The 22,572-nt window shown below is 40.1% G+C and overlaps 1 protein-coding gene across 2 annotated transcripts in view; it reads right to left on the bottom strand.

Annotated features, from left to right (window-relative positions):
* vps50 (VPS50 EARP/GARPII complex subunit) overlaps nucleotides 1–22,572 on the bottom strand; it is a 181,325-nt gene that overhangs the window by 136,512 nt on the left and 22,241 nt on the right. Inside the window, exons 3-5 of one of the 2 annotated variants that reach the window (XM_072575489.1) lie at nucleotides 10,643–10,765; nucleotides 6,638–6,709; nucleotides 3,409–3,462 (exon numbers count right to left, since the gene is read on the bottom strand). In XM_072575489.1, the coding sequence (XP_072431590.1) occupies nucleotides 3,409–3,462; nucleotides 6,638–6,709; nucleotides 10,643–10,765 (249 nt within the window). Of the gene's footprint in view, nucleotides 1–3,408; nucleotides 3,463–6,637; nucleotides 6,710–10,642; nucleotides 10,766–22,572 lie in introns of those variants that run through there. The other variant, XM_072575492.1, reaches the window with a different exon arrangement.

The following is a 22,572-nucleotide window of genomic DNA, read 5'->3' on the forward strand; positions in this document are numbered from 1 at the left end:
AATTATTGCCAAGCAATTGCTGCTTGACTGTACTATTGATTATATCTTTCATTACTTTACTGAAGATCAAGAGTAAACAGACGGGGTACTAATTGCCTGGATTGGATTTGCCCTGTTTTGTGTGTCCAGGACATTTCTGGGCAACTTTCCATATTGTTGTGCACATCCCAGTGTTCTAACTGTACTAGAACAACTGTGAGATGAGTGCCAAATTTTGGAGCATATGTTTTCAAGAAATTCATGAAATATTGTCAGAACGCAGGCTTCGCAGATTCCAGTTTCTGCCATTTGTGATATGGAGTGAAGTGTATTAGCTGAAGATTGGCAGATGCAATGCTGAACCTCTGTAGGAAGCCAAGAAGAATCATCCACTCACTATTGCTGGTTGAAGACTGATGCAAGTCTTCAACCTCATCTTGAACAATAATATGCTGCCTCCCACACCATTATGCGTGGTGGTTCCTGTGCAATCTCCTCTTCCAGTGAAGTGCTTAAAGTCTATTACCACTGGCCGGACTGCACATCTCAGATCTGAAAATCTCATGGTGTAGGGGTAAACAGATTAACATAAGTAGAAAATTGGCTTGCTGGCAATAAACGGTATTTATAAATCAGTCTTTGTCTGATTGGAAAGACGCGACAAATGGAGTGCCGCAGGGGTCTGCACTGGGGCCTCACCTTTTCACAATTTACATAAATGACTTGGTCCAGGAGAGCAAAGGCATACATGTTAAATTTGCAGATAACTCCAAGAATTGTTTGCTTTGACAGGATGAATAACAAAGCAGTGTATTACTTAAATGAGTATTGATTGCAAAATTCTGAGATGCAGAGGGATTTAGATGTTCCAGTGCAGGAGTCAGTGTGAAGATAGGGCAGGGAAGGTGGTGGGATGCTGTCCTATATTTTGAGAGCAATAACCTCCTAACGCTGCCTGGCTTGCGGCATTCTTCCAGCCTCCTCCTTGTTTACTTTAGATATGCAGGGTCTTGTTGAGGCAACATGTCAAAGTTAGTTTGCATTTTTGGTCTCCATTTTTAAAGGAAGGCTATCAATGCATTGGAGCTGAAAAATGTGTTGCTGGAAAAGCACAGCAGGTCAGGCAGCATCTAAGGAGCAGGAGAATCAATGTTTCGGGCATAAAGCCCTTCTTCAGGAAGGAGGGCTTATGCCCAAAACGTCGATTCTCCTGCTCCTTGGATGCTGCCTGACCTGTTGCGCTTTTCCAGCAACACATTTTTCAGCTCTGATCTCCAGCATCTGCAGTCCTCACTTTCTCCTATCAATGCATTGGAGGCTGTTCAGACAAGGGTCACCACATTGATACCTCGAATAAATGGGTTGTCTTATGAGGATAAGGTGGACAGATTGGACTCGACTCTACTTGAGCTTTGGAGATTCAGTGGTGACTTGACTGAACTGTATAATGCCCTGAACAGTTTTCTTAAGGTGAACTTCAAAAGGATGTTCTCTTTTGGGGTCAGTCTAGGGGGACGTTGTTTTAAAACTAGCAATCACCCTTTCAGGGCAGTGATGAGAATTTTTTTTTCCGTTGCTTGTAAAATCACTTAGCCCTGTATATGATTTGCTGTATGGCAAGCAAGTAGCCCCTTGTCTTGCAGTTTCATCAGCTTGACACCTCCTTTCTTTTTAGTTAACCCGAACCTCTATAGACCTGTTCATGTGTCACATTTTAGAGATAAATGTTAGACAGTTAGTTGACTGCTCTGTGAAACAGCTCTCTCAATTTTGGATCCAGCCCCTCAGATATTAGCAAGGACTTGGTTTACTGTTGTCATTTCCAATATCTGGACCCATGCCAAGTTCCCTGTCTGGTTACTCCCTCTTTGGGGGCTTTTTTTGTCATGAGATACAATTAACTGGCTTACTCGGCCATTTCAGAGGGCAATTAACAGTCAACCGTACTGCTGAGAGTTTGGAGTCACAAAGGTCAGAACAGTAAAGAACAACAGATTTCCTTCCCTAAAAGGACATTAGTGGGGGAATAAGGGCTGAGTAATAAATCTGGTCTTGGTAAAATCCTACCAACAAGCAAAGTCATGATTTTATTGAATGTTGAAGCAGGCTAGAGGAGCCAAGTGGCCTACTGCTGCTCTCAATACATATGTTCATGTGGGTGGAGTAGAACTACGTGTCATTAATACATATGGAAACCTAAAACTTACATGCAAATAATGTCACCAAGAGCCTGCGCTTACCACACAGCTGAACAACAACCTGGGTTGCCAGTGAACATTGGCAAAATAACCACTTGTGGGGAAAATGACAAACAATAAGGACCTTTTTTGACAATCATTTGGGGAGTATCAGGGAATGAACAACCATAGTACCACATCTCAAAGAGTCAGTGTCTTCAGAAGAGGAACAAAGAATGGGCAGGAAGAAAAAAAAATTTGAAAAAAGCAAGAGTTAGAAAATAGATTTCCACCTGAAAATGTCCTGGTGACCTCTCTTAAGGGCATCAGAAACAAAAACAGAAATTGCTGGAAAAGTTCAGCAGGTCTGGCAGTATCTATGGAGAGAAATCAGAGTTAACACTTCAAGTCCAGTGACCCTTCTTCAGAACTGCAGGCCATCTTATAAGGGCATGACTCATATTCAGGTATGGTTCTGGGTTTTCACAACTCTCCCAAACAACCATTTCACATAAGTCAGCGTTAATATCCTCCAAAGTTGACTAAGAGAAAACTCACTTTCAATCAACACATGTGCAACTTTATCACAGTAGGATGAGAAGATAACATTCAAGAACTGGAACAGTGAAAACCCAGCTGTTCTCTGGAGTTCACTATTGTGCTGAGATCACCAAGTTGTTTATAAATCCAGTCTAATCTTTGATGAAAGGTTATTGTTTTGAAATGTTTACTTTGCTTTCCCAATTCACATTTGCTACTTGACCTGTTGAGAATTTTATTTTAAATTATAAAAAAGTTAGGTTTTGCAATGATAAGATTACCATTAAATTTGTATTCCAGATTTCATTCATTTCTTGATCCATTCCCAAAATTTTCCAACAAGGCTCAATAACCAGCTGTTATATGTTGTTAAGTTCAGTCCAAAAATACTAGTCATTCTCTTTTTAAGAATGTGTATCTTTATACTTCCAATGCATCTGGTTGAGCAATAAACTACGTTTCCCCATATTCCATTTATTAAATTGGAATGTAAGTGAATTGATGCAATACTGTACCTGTAATAAATTTTCTATTTCAGCACATAATATATCTTCAATTCTGAAATCCTCCATAAAATTGTGCCAGATCCAGAGGAAATAGTCTCAATACTTTACTGTTCAAATTACATGAGTGGAACAAGTTTTTTTTCCACCTCAAACAAGATTTAGGTTAATTAAAAGTGATTATTTACCAGTTATCTGTGGTCCCTTACCTTCACGTATGCAGCTTGTTTTTCAAGGATTAAATCTGCTACTTTCTTTGATACCTTTGAAGAAATACAAACGTTCAGTTTAATAAGAGTTCTCATGCCTATAGAGACGTCATAATGACTAATTAATGAATACAATTCCTACTGCATAACTTATTCACTTTTAATTTTGATGAAAATATTTACTAAAATGTAAACCTCCATGCTCCAATGCAATTTGAGTCCACTACACATAAATATCCAATTATTGGACCTAACTGTAACAAACTTGGAAGGTTTTGAAATAGAAAATCCAGTCCAAAACCTACTTAATAGATTTTATTAGGGAAATGAAACTGAAAGCTACAATATTGTGAGACCTAATTTCTGCTCATGCTGGTTGGAGACACAGCTTTAATTAGAAAGAAGTGTCAACAGACCTGTTGGTCTATGCACGAAACTGTACTACTTACATTAAAAAGATGATAAAGGGAAGATTCAGGCAAGATTTTTTTTTGCAACTGTATCTTACTGATATTTCACATGGAAATAAATTCATACCACTCCAGTTTTCATGCAAACCATGTGTATAAATACCGGGGAAGTTCCAGATACAAACGCTAACCCAAAACAGGTCAAACAGGACAAAAGTAGAAATTTCTGGAAAAAACTCAGCAAATCTGGCAGCATATGTGAAGAAAAATCAGAGTTAACATTTCAGGTTAAGAGGCCCTTTCGCAGAATCCTCTGTCAGTGTTTGGAGGAAGGGTCACCTGACCCGAAACATTAACTCTGATTTCTCTTCACATATGTTGCCAGACCTGCTGTTTTTCCAACAATTTCTATTTTTGTCTTTTATTTATAGCATCCATTGATCTTTCGGGTTTTATTTAAATCATGCAGGATGTTTATGAAATTAAGTATTCACCACCTTGGAAATGCAGTTGGTTTATTCTAACATTTAAAAATGCATGACATGTTATAAGGATGCTTTCCAGACTTCACCTATGAATTAGGGTTATCCATTTGCTGAGCACCTGCTTTCTCTCCACACACATGATGCTGACTCCCCTGACCTTGGAACTTGTTCTTGTCCTTTCATTCTAACCTGCATAGTGCCAACTCAGTTCAACACAAGATTCAGGAATATTGCAGAATGTTCCAGAGAACAGGAACCCTCTTATCTGAAGAAATCTTACAGATAACTCCAGACCATAATTTATAGCCTCGACTTTCTCTACAGCACTGGTGGAATGTGGTAGAACGTCTAGAATTATATCTGAAAGAAACATCTGGAATTACCGATGACCATAAAACCATTGCCAATTGCCAGAAAAACCCATCCAGTTCATTGATGTTCTTCGAAGAACAAAAACTGCCTTTCTATCCTGGTCTGGCATACATGGGACTCTAGACCCACTGTATTGTGGTTAACTCTCAACTGCTCTCTGAAATGTCCAAGCCATTCAGCCATATCAAATGCTACAAAAGTTCAAAGAAATGAAACCAGACAGACCACCTGGCATCAAATTAGGACCGCAAAAAACAGAGGGAGGAGGAGGGCGCGAGAGGAGTTTTTGTGCCCAGCCACAAACTGTTCAGCTACATCAGAACCAATCACTGATATCGATGGGCAAAAAGCTCTTGTCATTGATAACGGGCCATTAGTCCACAGACCAACCAAAGCTTCATTTGTACACAACCTTTTAGCTCTAGCTCATCCAGAAACTACACTTCAAATACATCCTGGTTAACAAGCAACTGCGTAAATAATGCTTGCAATGAGTATTAAGGTCCCTGTTTTCAAAACATGCAGCAATCTTCAGCATTTAAACAGTTCTTTTCTCATTTCTGTCAAAAAAAGACTTTTTTTTAAACAAAATTTACACCATCTTTTGAAAAAGACATCAAAACCTGTCTTTTCTCCTCAGACAGGCTGGCCAACATGCTGTGTCTATCCGCCATTTTGATTGTTTTTCAACACACATCCATGTTGGTGAAATATTGTCTGAGTTGAAGTATTGCACAGAACACAGAACAAGTTTTAACAGTCTTCCACTGGTCAGTGAACAACTTTTGTTTATATACCTAATTCTTAAATTGTGCAAGTAAAATACTTTAAAATTTAGCTTACGACTTTGAAAACAAGGTGGTCACCAATAAACCATATAGCTTCATTGGAGAGAAAGAGACAGAGTTAACATTTTGAGTTTGGTACGACTCTTCTTTAGAAATGTAGAGTTATATCTGACTCTAAATGTTAACTCTGTTTCTCGCTCCACTGATGCTGCCAGATTTGTTGAGTTTCTCTTACATTCTCAGCATTTCTTCTAGATTTCCAGCAACCCCCAAATTTTGCCTTTATACGTGTAATTTCTATATCTGTCTACCAAAGTCTCAGCACTAAGTTCCTATAAATAAAGAAATTCAAATCAGAAAGTAATAAAGACCTCTCTGGCTCAATAATATGCAGCACATGAAAATTAGTCATGCCAACAAGGAATGCTAAACACTAGACTGATTCAATTGAGTTAAGTATAGCCAAGCAGGAATAGTTTTAAACAGCAACCACAGGGCTTCCAGACTTTCATTTTGATAGAACACAACACCAGAGAGAAGACACATCACAAATCAAGATGATGCTTAGTTCATGTAAATTACCTACCCATCCTAATAGAACATAGAACAGTACAGCACAGAACAGGCCCTTTGGCCCTCAATGTTGCGCCGACCTGTGAACTAATCTAAGCCCATCTCCCTCCACTGTCCCATCATCATCCATGTGCTTCTCCAAGGATTGTTTAAATCTCCCTAATGTGGTTGAGTTAACTACATTGTCAGGTAGGACATTCCACACCCTTACCACTCTGAGTAAAAAAGCTGCCTCTGACATCTGTCTTAAATCTATCACCCCTCAATTTGTAGTTATGCCTCCTCATACAAGCTGACGTCATCATCCTTGGAAAAAGACTTTCACTGTCTACCCTATCTAATCCTATCATCTTGTATGTCTCTGTTAAATCCCCTTTTAGCCGCCTTCTTTCCAATGAGAATAGACCCAAGTCTCCTGGCCTTCCCTCATAAGACCATCCCTCCAGACCAGACAATATTCTGGTAAATCTCCTCTGCACCTGTTCCAATGCTTCCACATCCTTCCTATAGTGGGGCGATCAGACCCGCACACAAAATTCCAAGTGAGGCCGCACTAGCATTTTGATTTCTATTATTAATTAGTAACAAAAAAAGTACTTACAGCAGCTTGCTGTTGTTTCAGTTTATCTCTATATTCTTCAAGGTCTTGTAGATTGAGAACAGAGGGAAGTTTCTGCAGACCATCAAGAAATTAACAAAATCAATTACCCAAAGTTAATATATTAATTAACAAGCATTGAAGTTTAGGAAAAGAAAAGCACGTCAAAATCTATCACTGACAAATGTTTGTCACAATAAGCTTCCCGTGCTATAGGTCATCAAAAAGAATGACTAATTTTAAGAAGATTCAGTATAATATTTACAGAATTATTTTCTTTGTTGCTGTTCTGTTTGTAACATTGAACTACATCCTGGAAGACTTAAATAATACCTGAAATATCAGGAAACAGATAAAAACAGGGGCGTGCATGCATGGGTTATTTGAAGTGGAATGAAAATAAATAGCATGGTTACTAAGGTAAGTAGCATCCTGGGTTTTGTCAGCGAAGGGATGGAGAGCAGGAAAAGGGAGATTACACTGAAGCCGCATGGAACCCTGGTTCAGCTGGAGGTCTGGGTGCCGCACTTTTGAAGGGATGTACATACATCGAAGGGGATCATGGAGATTTGCAAGAGTGGTTCCAGGTATGACAAATGGTAATGTTAAAAAATTAAATTGTACTATCTCTCTGAACATTAATGCAATGTTATTGGGTTAAACTGTATTGTCTTTCTCCAGCTGAACATTCTGGAAGAGGTTGGGGACGACATTTGTGCAGGAATGTGGATGATTCTCAATTCATTTGGCCAGTCATTTACTACTACTGCCCTGCTATTATCAAATTGAACACTCTTTTAGTCCCTTCCATTCAGAAATGCTTTCATAGCCATGCCCTGAAGCTAGGACATATCACATCTACATTGTCTTGGGGAATCACTGAGTCAGGAAATCATTTGCAAAACGATTCCCCAGAATTAGGGCATTTACATTTACATTATCTCAGAGGGAGACCTCATCCAACCATTGTACCTGGGTAACATGGGGAGTGGCCAAAGTACCTGGAAGCATTACCAACTGACCTGAATAAAGGGAATGTATTTCCTTTGTCTCCACTTTGCACGCCTGCGAGGAGGGTCAAAGGAGGGATCACCTGACTTGTACTGGCTTTAATAAACTTTACCTGTTTGCAGAAGTTAGTGTGTGTGAATTGCATCTCGTGTGAGAAACCTCAGGAAAAGAACCTAACAAAACTTCTGTCATTATGATCAACTCAAAAAGTTGGGAACATGTTCCCCTGTAAAAGGGTTGGCTGATAGTGCACCTATTTCAACACAGCAACATACATGACACACTCTGGTTTGTTTCTCAAGGCAATGCCACAATGAGAGTCAACCCATCTAAAATTGAAATAAAGCTTAGCATTTCATTGTCAGTCATTATCTAACTGGTGCATTCTCCATGGCAATACCACCTTCAACCAGGGTCCTTGTGAACCTGCCAGTATTCTCCTCTCACAACATATTAACACTTTTTTCCTTCACACTGATATTTATTGCAAATTAAGAGTACAAAATGAAAAGCTTCAGCAAAATGTCTTTTTTCAACAATACTCAAATTTATTTTTCCTTCTCTCAGATCTGCTGCTTGGAATGTGCTTTTGAAATAAAGCTTGTATATAGTGCACACTCTAGGTCTATCATCTTTCTGAACTGGTAAACTGGCTAGCAACCCTATGCATGAAATCATACACAACTGAATTAAACAGAAGATGCAAATATTTATATTGAAGAATTTTGTGGAAAAATTGCAAAGATTGGAACAATTTGTACATTTAAACAAGGTTTCATCAAGGAGTGAGGTCAACAGTTTAATGTTAATGTATACTTTAAGTCACTTTCTGTTTACAGAAAAACGAGACTTTGCAGAATATAGCCATCCAAAGCTTTCAAGATGGCAAGATGTGGTTTATTGTTTCCAGTACTGGAAAGGCTGATTTTGAAAAGACCATGTAAATCCAATGCTAACATTTGCCAAGTAATCTTCTCTGGACTTATAGTGTTTTTCAGATCCAGAAACCAATATCAAAGACATTCCAGATGTTGCAAGTAAATATCCTGAAATCTCTCATCAGTAGAAGTTATTGAAAACCTGATAAAGTTTCTAAACCTTTTCAGTGTTTCTGACTATCTAATGAAACCAGTAAAGTTGGACAGTGACTATGTTCTCAAGATTCGATGCAGGTCTGTGTAGAACTACACTTCTGATTACAGTCAGCAGCTGTCTACAATTTGATTTCATTGCCAGGAAATCTAATGGATGAGAGAAGCCATCACTTTATATCTTTACTTTCCAGATTCTCAGACAACTGGGGTCATTGCCTTCCCTTGCACTTATTTTAAAAATGCATTTTCACTACAGAGACGTGCCTTTTTATGTTGTGAAGATGAGGAGGTTATAATTTAAATACCAAATCAAAGTTTAGATTTTAACCAGCGTTTGCCACTTGCTTTAAGAATAAAGGCTTGTTTATAATAAACAGATTGTGTTTACTAAAGAAGCCTAAACATCATTTTTATTTGGAATAATAGTTAAAAAAAATTAGCCATTTTGGTTTCTGAATCAACACATTTTTATCCAAATGGCACAATCTGTGGAGCAATGGGATTTGCCCAATCCTCCCACCACAGTCATAACACTGACTGGTGGTGGTGTCTTCTGATGGCTTTATTTATTTCACACGGAACACAAGTGGGTTTCCTCAATGTGAAAAATCACAACACCAGGTTATCGTCCAACCTGGTGTTTGGAAGCACTAGCTTTCAAAGCACTGCCCCTTCATCAGGTGGTTGACTACCACCTGATGAAGGAGCTGCACTCCAAAAGCTTGTGCTTCCAAATAAACCTGTTGGACTATAACCTGGTGTTGGGTGATTTTTAACTTTGTATACCCAGTACAACACCGGCATCTTCAAATCATTTCTCGATGTGGTCACATGACCACTACAGTCATTTAAGCTCCATATTTCTTTCTTTAAAGTATTTTAGTTCATGAAAAGTCTCAGATATAACAATCAGATGATGGAAGTTAAAATTCCATAATCTGCATTCAAAGTAAGTGCACGGCCTGAAAGTGTAGTGGAGGTCAGTTCAATTGCTGTATTCAAATGTTTAGTTAGATTGGTATTTGAAAAGGAACTATGTGCAGGTTATGGAGAGAAGGCAGGATAATGACATTATTGACAAGCTCATTTGGAGAGCTGGTGTAGACACAATGGGTTGAATAGCCTCCCTCTGTACTGTCATAAATCTGAGATTCAGAAGCATTTAAAATAGTCTCAACTCACTCATCACAGTCTTACCCAGACTAAGTAAAAGATGTACAGAAAATCGAATAAGATTTTGCATTGACAGCAACCAGTGTAACTATCAATCTAGTGCTCACAAAAACAATACATTGGTTAAAAAGCAACTTAAATTAGTACAACATTAATAGCACGGAGGCACCCCATCAAAGATAACTGATTACAATCGAAGAGTGAATCTCAATTGCCATGTGCTCATCAATGCTTGGGGTTAATTTTCATCGATTTTCACTTCCATGAAGAGCAATAAAGCAGGGTATAAAATGAGTACTGTAGTCAGTCCCATAAATTTCCAGTTATGTGGGCTTGGTTATAATTAGATTAGATTACTTACACTTCGGCCCAATAAGTCCACACCGATCCTCCAAAGCGCAACCCACCCAGACCCATTCCCCTACACTTACCCCTTCACCTAACACTACGGGCAATTTAGCATGGCCAATTCACCTAACCTGCACATTTTTGGATTGTGGGAGGAAACCGGAGCACCCGGAGGAAACCCATGCAGACACGGGGAGAATGTGCAAACTCCACACAGTCAGTTGCCTGAGGCGAGAATTGAACCCAGGTCTCTGGCGCTGTGAGGCAGCAGTGCTAACCACTGTGCCACCCACCTTGTGTCACATTCAGACAACTCAAAAGCTACTAGTGCATCTTCAGCATTTTTCACAAAACAAAGAGGAAGAAAACATGTTACAGTTACCTCCAGCTCATAGTTCACAACATCAAAAGAGTCATTGTTGAAATAAATTTCTTCAATGCTGTCAATTATTTCTTGCTCCGCTTGAGGGTCACTGGGAATTTCTCTTAATTCTCTTAGTTCTTCCTGAATTAAACAAAGTAAGAACACATTGTACAAGGCAATACATACAGTACCAAGAACTACTTGAATCGTCCATTGAAAACCAAGCAAATAAGATTAAATTCTGCTGCTTGTAAAGAGGAGGATAATTGAATTTCTTTGTGCTAACTAAATTTGAATTTCACTGTAATAGTGGTTTAGAAATGTTCCCATAATAAAATTAGTAGGGATGGCTACAATGCCTTGCTAATCAGCTTTTGTAGAATAAAATCAGTAGGTTAAAAACAGCAGGTAATTTTATAGTTGCAGATCAAGCATTAACATATGAAAAGTGAATACAGCATTCATTCAACCATAACACAAGTATCATCGTTATGCCAATTGTGATCCAAATAAATAGTTACGAATGCATTTCTTGTAGTTGCAAAGTCTTTGACCTAATTGAATTCAATGTTTCTTATGCACATCTCCTGTTCCACAATAAAGTATTAATTCTTAAAACTATTTCTATTCAAGTCGAAAATGTAAATATTTGGCTAATATGATAATAAGTGATAATTCATTTAGGGATACAATTGTTTCTCAAAAGGAAAACAATGAGATAATGATTCAATGATTTTGTCAAGTAAAATGCAATCCTTTTAAAAATATTAGCATCATTCAAAGTAATTCAAAGTGAGACAAACTCCAAGGTTTCAAGCATTCCCTCCCTAGCATACTGCTGGCAACTATCCAAGCCATGGAAAATAAGATGGACAACCTTAAAGCTTGATTAACCTGGCAAAGAGAAATGAGGGACTGCTATATCAGAGATAAAGCTCACCCCTGACTGTGGGGTACAACCTGTGGTCTCCTCAATTCATTGAATGGACTGCTTACATTTTTGGGGAAGGCAAGGGGCAGTGGAGTCTGCCTCATAAATCAAAAATGCCCATTGCTCAGACATTATGACCCTGGTGAGTCGCTGCTCCCCAGACCTGGAATATTTAACAGTGAAATGCAGTCCATACTACCTGCCACATGAGTTCACCTCCACTATCTTGACTGTAGTCAATAGCTCGCCCCATGCAAAAGTGAAGTACTTGAATAAGCATACAATGCGACAAGCACATACAGCAAAGCCTTATCCATCGTAGCCAGTGACTTAAGATTTATAGAGATGTACAGCACAGAAACAGACCCTTCAATCCAAATCGTACATGTCGACCAGATATCCCAACCCAATCTAGTCCCACCTGCCAGCACCCGGCCCATATCCCTCCAAACCCTTCCTATTCATATACCCATCCAAATGCCCTTTAAATGTTGCAATTGTACCAGCCTCCATCACTTCCTCTGGCAGCTCATTCCATACACATAACACCCTGTGCGTGAAAGAGTTGCCTCTGGTCTCTTTTATATCTTTTCCCCCTCACCCTAAACCTATGCCCACTAGTTCTGGACTCCCTGACCCCAGGGAAAAAACTTTGCCTATTTACCCTATCCATGCCCCTCATAATTTTGTAAACCTCTATAAAGGTCACCCCTCAGCCTCCGACACTCCTGGGGAAACAGACCCAGTCTGTTCAGCCTCTCCCTGTAGCTCAGATCCTCCAACCCTGGCAACATCCTTGTAAATCTTTTCTGAACCCTTTCAAGTTTCACAACATCTTTCCGATAGGAAGGAGACCAGAATTGCACGCAATATTCCAACAGTGGCCGAACCAATGTCCTGTACAGCTGCAACATGACCTCCCAACTCCTGTACTCAATACTCTGACCAATAAAGGAAAGCACACCAAACGCCTTCTTCACTTCCCTATATACATGCGGCTCCACTTTCAAGGAGCTATGAACCTGCACTCCAAGGTCTCTTTGTTCAGCAACACTCCCTAGGACCTTATCACTAAGTGTGATTTCAAAGCTCCTTGGATGCTGCCTAAACTGCTGTGCTCTTCCAGCACCACTACTTCAGAATCTGGTTTCCAGCGTCTGTAGTCATTGTTTTTACCTTACCATTAAGTGTATAAGTCCTGCTAAGATTTGCTTTCCCAAAATGCAGCACCTCGCATTTATCTGAATTAAATTCCATCTGCCACGGTCCAGATCCTGTTGTAATCAGAGGTAACCCTCTTCGCTGTCCACTACACCTCCAATTTTGGTGTCATCTGTAAACTTACTAACTGTACCTCTTATGCTCACATCCAAATCATTTATGTAAATGACAAGAAGTAGAGGACCCAACACTGATCCTTGTGGCACTCCACTGGTCACAGGCCTACAGTCTGAAAAACAACCCTCCACCACCACCCTCTGTCTTCTACCGTTGAGCCAGTTCTGTGTCCAAATGGCTAGTTCTTCCTGTATTCCATGAGATCTACCTTGCTAATCAGTCTCCCATGGGGAACCTTGTTGAACGCCTTACTGAAGTCCATATAGATCACATCTACTGTTCTGCCCTCATCAAACTTCTTTGTTACTTTTTCAAAAAAACTCAATCAAGTTTGAGAGACATGATTTCCCATGCACAAAACCATGTTGACTATCCCGAATCAGTCCTTGCCTTTCCAAATACATAGAACATAACAGCACAGTACGAGCCCTTCAGCCCTTGATGTTGCGCCACCCTGTCATACTAATCCGAAGCCCATCTAACCTACACTATTCCATGTACATCCATATGCCTGTCCAATGACGACTTAAATGCACTTAAACTTGGCGAATCTACTACCATTGCAGGCAAAGCATTCTATACCCCGAGTAAAGAAACTACCTCTGACATCTGTCTTATACCTATCTTCCCTCACTTTAAAGCTGTGTCCCCTCGTGTTTGCCATCCTAATACTTGGAAAAAGGCTCTCTCTCTCCACCCTATTTAACCCTCTGATTATCTTGTATGTCTCTATTAAGTCACCTCTCAACCTTCTTCTCTCTAACAAGAACAACCTCAAGGCCCTCAGCCTTTTCTCGTAAAACATTCCTTCCATACCAGTCAACATCCTAGTAAATCTCCTCTGCACCCTTTCCAAAGCTTCCACATCCTTCTTATAATGCGGTGACCAGGACTGTACACAATACTCCAAGTGTGGCCATACCAGAGCTTTGTACAGCTGCAGCATAACTTCCTGGTTCCGGAACTCAATCCCTCTATTAATAAAGGCCAGAACACTATATGCCTTCTTAACAACCCTGTCATTCCGGGTGAAATGTACATCCTGTCCCTCAGGATTCCCTCCAACAACGTGCCCACCACCAAGGTCAGGCTCACCGGACTACAGTTCCTTGACTTGTCTTTACCACCCTTCTTAAACAGTGGCACCACGTTTGCCAACCTCCAGTCTTCCGGCACCTCACCTGTGACTATCGATGATAAGATATCTCAGCAAGCGGCCCAACAATTACTTCTCTAGCTTCCCACAGAGTTCTCGGGTACACTTGATCAGGTGACCAGATATCCTAAATTAATCTAGTCCCATTTGCCAACACTTGGCCCATATCCCTCTAAACCCTTCCAATTTATATACCAATCCAGATTCCTTCTAAATGTTGTAATTGTACCAGCCTCCACCACTTCCTCTGGCAGCTCATTCCAAACACGCACCACCCACTGCATGAAAAAGGTGCCCCTTCGGTCCCTATTATATCTTTCCCCTCTTACCTTAAACCTATGCCCTCTACTTCTGATCTCCCCACATTCCAGGGAAAAGACCTTGTCTATTCACCCTATCCACGCCCCTCATGATTTTATAAATCTCTACAAGGTCACCCTTCAGCCCTGTACAACTGCAACATGACCTCCCAACTCTTGCACTCAACGCTCTGACCAAAAAAGCAAAGCATACTTCCTTTTTCACTATCTTATCTACCTGTGACTCTACTTTCAAGGAACTATGAACCTGTACTCCAAAGATCTCTTTGTTCAGCAACACTGTCTTGGACAGTGTACAAGTCCTATTCTGATTTGCTTTTCCAAAATGCAGCACCTCACATTTATCCAAATTAAACTCCATCTGCCCATTGGCCCATCTGATCAATGTCCCATGTACTCAGAGGTAATCATCTTCGCTGTCCACTACACCTTTAATTTTGATGTCATCTGTAAAACTTATCAACTATACCTCCTACGTTCACACCAAAATTATTTATATAAATGATGAAAAGTAGTGGACCGAGCACTGATCCTTGTGACACACCACTGGTCACAGGCCTCCAGTCTGAAAAACAATTCTCCACCACCACTCTCTGTCTTCTCCCTTCGTGCCAGTTCTGTATCCAAAAGGCTAGATCTCTCTACATTACATGGGATGTAATCTTGCCAACCACCTACCATTGGGAACCTTTCCAAATGCCTTACTGAAGTCCATATAGATCACATCCCCCACTCTGCCCTCATCAATCCTCTTTGTTACTACTTCAAAAAAATTCAATCAAGTTCATGAGACACAACTTTCCACGCACAAAGCCATGCTGACTATCCCTAAGCAGTCCTTGACTTTCCAAATAAATGTAAATCCTGTCCCTCAGGATTCCCTCCAACAACTTGCCCACCATCGATGTCAGGATCACCGGTCTATAGTTCCCTGGCTTTTGCTTACCACCTTCCTTAAATAGTGGCACCACGTTAGCCAACCTCCAATCTTCCAGCACCTCACCTGTGACAATCGATGATACAAATATCTCAATAAGGGTCCTGGCAATCACTTCCCTAGCTTCCCACAGATTTCAATCAGGCCAACCTCAAAAACCTGCTACTGAAATACCACCAACACATCTCCTGTCTGAGTAGTGGTCTGAACATCCTTGATCATTGCTACACAAACAAACATGCCTAATACTCTACCCCCAATCTGCATTTTGAAAAATCAGGCCACAATGCTGCGCTCCTCCTCCTGGCTTATAAGCAGAAACTGAGGCGCGAGGACTCAGTACAGAAGGTCATGCAGTATTGGTCTGAGGAAATAGAAAAGCTTCTATGGGACTGCTTAATGTCAGAGGACTGGTCCATATTCAAGAACTCAGTGGCCAACCTAAATGAGAATGCCACAACCATTACAGATTTCATGAAAAAAAAGCGTGTAGACGAGTGTGCGCTGAAAAAGTTAACCCAAACATACCCCAACTGGAAACCATGGATGAACCGGGAAATCCACTCCCAACTGATGTCCAGGTCTGAGGCAATCAAGTTGGACCTATACAGGGAATCCAGGTACAACCTTCAAAAGACCAACAGGGATGTCACGAGGTAATACCAAACAAGCTTGAAACCAGATTAACCCCACATGCCATTTGTGGCAAGGCTTACAAGATATAACGAGTTATAAAGTGAAGTCAAACGGAATCGCAGGCATAAGTACATCCTGCCTGATGAGCACTATGTATTCTACACTCAGTTTGAACAGAAGGGTAGTGAAATGATGCCACCTATCCCAATGGCCTCGGATGCACCTGTACCGTCAGTCACCACCAGTCATTAGATCAGTCTTCTTGAGAGTGAACTCACGGAAAGCAACTGGCTAGACAGAGTCCCCAGCCGTGCACTCAGATTCTGTGTGGACCGGCTAGTGGGAGTGTTCACAAACATTGTTAACTTCTCCTTATTAGGATCTGAAGTCCCCACAGGCTTCAAAAAAACAAGCATCATCCTGATGCCAAAGACAAATCATGCTGCACGCCTCAATGATTACCAACCAGGGCTCTGACATGCACAATCGCGAAATGCTTCAACAGGTTGGTCATGGCTCACATCAACTCCAGCCTACCAAACTGCCTTGATCCTCTGCAACTTGTCTATTTGCACCTTGTTTTTACCTATTTGCACAACAGGTCCACAGCTGATGCCATTTCCCTGGAATAACTTGATAGCAAGGATACCTATGTCAGGCTCCTACTTATTGACTACAGTTCTGCCTTCAACACCATAATTCTAAACAAACATATCCCCAAACTCCAGGATCTAGGTGTCTGCTCCCACCGCTGCAACTGACTTCTTGATTTCCTGACCAACAGACCACATTCAGTAAGGACGTGACAACATCTACTCCATGATAAACCTCAAAAATGGTGTCCCACAAGCACACCAACCCCATTTACAAGTTTGCTGGCACCACCACCACTGTAGGTCAGATCTTAAACAGCGACAAGATGGGGTACAGGAAAGAGATAGAGTGCTTCGCGAAATAGGGTAAAGTCAACAATCTCCCCATCAATGTTGGCAAAATCATGGAGTTGGTTACTGACTTCACAGTGCTGTCAGTATCAATAGTGCTGAGGTGCAGATGGTCGAGAGCATCAAGTTCCTGGGTGTGACGATCATCAATCTGTCCTGGTCCACCCACGTTGTCATTACAGTCAAGAAAGCACCACACTTCTCTACTTCCTCAGGAGGCTAAGGAAATTCAGCATGTCTATAAAGACTCTTCCAAATTTTTATAGCTGCACTATTAAATCCTATCTGGATGCATCACAGCATGGGATAGCAACTGCTCTTCCCAAGACCACAAGAAACTACAGAGAGCTGTAAACACAGCCCAATCCATCATACAAACCAGTCTCCCATACACTGGCTCCATCTAAACTTCCCACTGCGTTGGGAATGCAGCCAACATAATCAGACACCTCCCACCCCCGTTACACACTCTTCCATCGGACAGAAGATATATATGTTTGAATACACATTCAAACAGATTCAAGAGCAGCTTCTTCCTCACTGTTCTGAGACTTTTGGATGACCACTTTAAAGTTGATCTCTCTCTGCATCTTCGTGGCAGCTAGAAAATTGCATCCTGCACTCTATTCTGTTACCACGATACACTGTATAGTAAGATCTGCCTGACAGGTACATAAGACAACACTTTCACCGTACCTCAGTACATGTGACAGTAATAAATCAAATCAAATTTGGATAAAACAGGTTAGAGAATAGAGCCTGTATTCATCCAACATCTATAACTGATTATCTCTACAGACATCATTGTGAACTGCAAATCAAATCGGAAAGATGACTGTTTCTTTTCCACAAGCAGAAATCTTAAGAGGCAGGACAAGCAGACGACACAGCCTCTTCAGCCTGCTCAGCTACCGAAAATGAATTGGTTGATCATCAACTTAACTGCCACTTTCCCACATTAATAAACTTAATACACCTTTCATACTCAATTTAGATGACTAGACAGAACTTCTTGTCAATACAGATTGTATAGTGACAAAACGTCTGAAAACAAACCTTCAAGCTCAGTGAGCTAACTTACATACAGTTTGCCAACATGGAAGTATATCATTTATTCATGTTTCTCAGTTCCTGCCATTAGTCATTCACCATCCATGCTAAACTTCTTTTCCCATCTCCCGAAACACTTCAGTTAAATATTAACCTGTGGTGGCCACCTTATCAAATACCTTTTGGAAATTCAATTATATTACATCGATTGGTTCTCCTTCAGGTACTCTGAGCTGCATGTTCATAAAATTCCTAATAATTTTTTTAACATTATTTCCCTTTAATAAAATCTTTAGACTCTGATCAAACTGCAATTTTCAAAATGCAATGTTAAGTCTTTCTCAAAAACAGCTTTCAACACTCGGCCTGATGAATGATGACAGCTTACCTGGCAACAGTTCTGAGTTTTTATTTTCTCTCCCATCTTTTTCGAATTGCAGTGTTACATTTGTTTTTGTTTAATTCTCTGGCACTTTTCCAGTATCTGGGGAATTTTGCAAAATCATAACCAGCACGTCTATCATCGCTGAAGTACCACTTGTCAACTATGAGAATGAAGACCATCAGATCGGATGAATTTGTCATAATTCAAACCTGTGAGCATTTCCAATATCCTTTCTCTGCTGATAACTTCTCCCTGACCCCTTGGCTGACACCTATTGCTATTATGGAATTTGCACCTGCTATTGTGAAGTTCGGGACAAAATAATTGTTCAATGTCTCTACCATTTCATCATTCCCAATGATGACTTAGTCTGTCTCTGCTCTCAAGAAAATCAATGTTTCCTTTAACAACTCTCATTTTTATACACTTGTAAAAGCTCTTAAAATCGGTGTTTATATTCCTGGCAAATTACTCTCTCATTCTAAAGTTTCTAATTTCAACCATTATTTTAAAAACATAGTTTTGTGCTGGTTTCTAAAACACTTCCAATCTTCAAGGTTACCTTTGCACTTTCCAACATTCTTTTTCTAACATACATTTTACCATCTTTAGTAAGCGTGAGATGGATCTTGCGAAGCTTTGTACTTATAGTAGAATGCATTTTTGCTGGCCACTTTGAATTGTGTTCTTGCTGCTTATTTGTCATACTTTTAATCCATTTACCCTATCAAGCCCATACTTCTATGTTATCAATTTTAACATTCTTGTTTGGGACTGAAATAACTCCTTCCAAACATAATGAAATTCATTTCCATTTTGAGCACTATTTCCTGGTACAAGTAATTCTGGGATAACGTGTTTCAGCAGCATGATTTGGCTATAACATCGCTGAAGAATTAGGGAACGGTATTTTGGAGAATGCTTACCTCCGTTAGCAATATGCCAGCAAGGATTGGTTCGCAGGCTGCGTTGTGCATGCGCTGATGTCCGTGCCATTCTGCGTATGCTCAACGTCAGTGCTAGTCTTCATGCCATTCTGTGCATGTGCCAATGTCAGCTGCCAACAGAGCAGCTTTCTGCGAGAGGTATTGAACAGAGAGTAGCTTTCTTACATTTTTTTTAAATGTAGCCGTGTTAAATATACTTTTGCTTCATTAATAAACACGATTTCTGGCTGTGCTATACTTTGCATTAGACTATTGGGTGATCTTTGAGCAATCATGACTGATATTGTTTGCTGGTCTGCCCCAACCCCACTTTTCTCACAATCCCCATTATTTACATTAAGCAAGGTTTCGCTGGAATACAACTACATTGTCATAGGATAACTACCTGTTGGTCTTCTCCTGTGGTATTATTAAATCAGCCTACCTCAGTGCATGTGCTCACGTCTAAAATACCATTTTTCTTAGCTCCACAAATTACTGTTTCTAAAAAAGTCACAAAACCATTTTCCAAACTCATTTTGCAGAGCTATTTTGCCACTTTGATTAGTCCAGTCTCAGAAGATTAAATTCACTCACAATTACCACATGGCCTTTGCTTATTTATCACAATTTTCTGTCCAACAGGATTACTACCACAAGGGGGCCTACAAACTACTCTTGTCAGCACCTTCCAACCCTTGTTCTTCCTAATCACCCCACATAGCCAAGATCCTTTCTCATCACTGCCTTTACGACATCATTTCTTTCAGAAGTACTCTTCTCGTTTACCTGTCTCTTTTCCAATGTGGAACACTTGGGTAACTTGGACTACCCAGTAGCCCGGTCTCTATGATTGTGATTATATCTAAACCATGTGCTGCTTTTTTTGTGCTACTACTTCATCTGCATGGATGTATGCTTTTTTGTTCAAATATAGTCTTTAGTTTTATGTATTTATTCATTTGTTTTGGCCTTATTCATTGATGATATTATCGCTAGCTTCCCTGCTTGCCTTTGTCCAAATTGCTGCACTGCTCCATTCCCTCAACTTCTCTTTCTAAAATACCTAAACTTCCCTTCGAATGGACAGCTCTCAATGCTGCCACCCATTACTTCCGGTCACTAGCTCCAATATTGGCTACAAATTGCAGCACTCTGAACTAGTAGCTAAAATCTCTGAAGAACAATGAATGAGTAGTTACCAGATTCAATCTCCAATTCTTCATAGTCTTGGCATTCTTGAATTCACTGATGAACAACAAATATGATGTTGCCTACACCACATTAGTCTTATGCATTATTTTCATAGGATTACCATTCAGACACAGAAAAATGTACTTCATAGGTCTTAACATCACACAAGGTTCTTCATACGCTAAATATCATCCATCTGCAATTCTGAATGTAGAGCAATGCAGTGTCAAACTACTATATAAAAATGCTGAATCCTTAAACTTTACCAATCTCTTGGTCAAAATCACACTGTGACAAGAGATCATAAACAATGAGCAGTTTAATCTTTGGATGAATCAAAGTAAAATAAGTTCTGGACAAGTTACTGTCTCTTAGCTGCTTTCATGCTTTTTATAATGGTTGTTTTTGGCCTACATTGCTTAAGAATGAATATATTGAGAGCTCTCATCTGCACTCAGGGTATGAACAAGGGAGAAAGCGGTATAGAGGTCGTCAAAGAATGGAAAAGCATTCTCTTTCCAAATATCTGGGCCATTAACTAACTCTGTGTGCATTTAAAAATATATGCATTGAATTGAAATACTTTCAATTGTCTTATCGCTGCCTGTTACAAAACACTAATGCTTACATGTAGATCTGAGTGTGTTTCATCTACTTCAATTTGGAACCAGAAAAAAGGACAAAGATATTGCAACAGACTCGCTGAGATGCTTCTCAATTACCAAGATAGCTGTACAACTTTTTTTTGGTTTTATTGTCAACAGAGCAGTCAAATATTTGGAGGAATACACTGTGACTTAAAACACATTTTGAAAAAAAACATTTTCTTCTCCAAAATTCTCTATGGAAGGTGGTCAGAAGATACCAAGATTTGACATTGAATTGAAGGAAGGTTGGAAGTGGTTAGTCCAGTGTTCACTTCTATTCCGAGTAGACAACTTATCTTTCTAATTCCATAATGTGCCTGACTCGACTCCAACTTTGCAAAGTGCCTGTTGCCGAAGTCACCAGTACCTTTACTGCTTCTGTGGTGAACCCTTCTGTTAATTAAACCAAAAACTCAAAAAAAACTCATCATGCCTCGTAATCTGTTAAAATAAGAGTAATAGAAAGCTCCCAAATTCCACTATTTTAAGAAAATAATATCAATTTATTCTTTAACTCTAAAAGTCCCAAAATGCAGCACCTCGCATCTATCAGAATTAAACTCCATCTGCCACTCCTCAGCCCATTGGTCCATCTGGTCAAGATCCTGTTGTAAATTGAGGTAACCTTCTTCGATGTCCACTACATCTCCAATTTTGGCGTCATCTGCAAACTTACCAACAATATATCTTATGCTCACATCCAAATCATTTATGTAATTATGAACGTTCGTGGACCCAGCACCAATCCTGGTGGCATTCCACAGATCACAGGCCTCCAGTCTGAAAAACAACCCTCCACCACCAACCTCCGGTCTTCTACCTTTGAGCCAGTTCTGTATCCAAATGGCTAGTTCTCCCTGTATTCTGTGAGATCTAACCTTGCTAATCAGTCTCCCATGGGGAACCTTGTTGAACACCTTACTGAAGTCTATATAGATCACATCTAACAATCTGCCCTCATCAATCCTCTTTGTTACTTCTTAAAAAAACTCAACCAAGTTTGAGAAACATAATTCCTACGCATGAACCATGTTGACCATCCCTAATCAGTCCTTGCCTTTCCAAATGCACGTACATCCCATCCCTCAGGATTCCCTCCAACAAGTTGCCCACCACGGAGGTCAGGCTCACTGGTCTATAGTTCCCTGGCTTGTCCTTACCACTCTTCTTAAATAGTGGCACCATGTCAGCCAACCTCCAATGTTCCAGCACCTCACCTGTGACTATTGATGATACAAATATCTCAGCAAGGTACCCAGCAATCACTTCTCTAGCTTCCCACAGAGTTCTAGGGTACACCTGATCAGGTCCTGAGGATTTATCCACCTTTACCCATTTCAAGACATCCAGCACTTCCTCCTCTGTAATATGGACATTTTTCAAGATGACACCATCTATTTCTCTATATTCTATATATTCTTTTCTACAGTAAATACTAACGTAAAATACTTGGCTAGTATCTTCCCCCATTTTCTGCAGCTCCA

Source organism: Chiloscyllium punctatum, chromosome 8 (assembly GCF_047496795.1).
Source record: "Chiloscyllium punctatum isolate Juve2018m chromosome 8, sChiPun1.3, whole genome shotgun sequence".
Taxonomy (NCBI): Eukaryota; Metazoa; Chordata; class Chondrichthyes; order Orectolobiformes; family Hemiscylliidae; genus Chiloscyllium; species Chiloscyllium punctatum.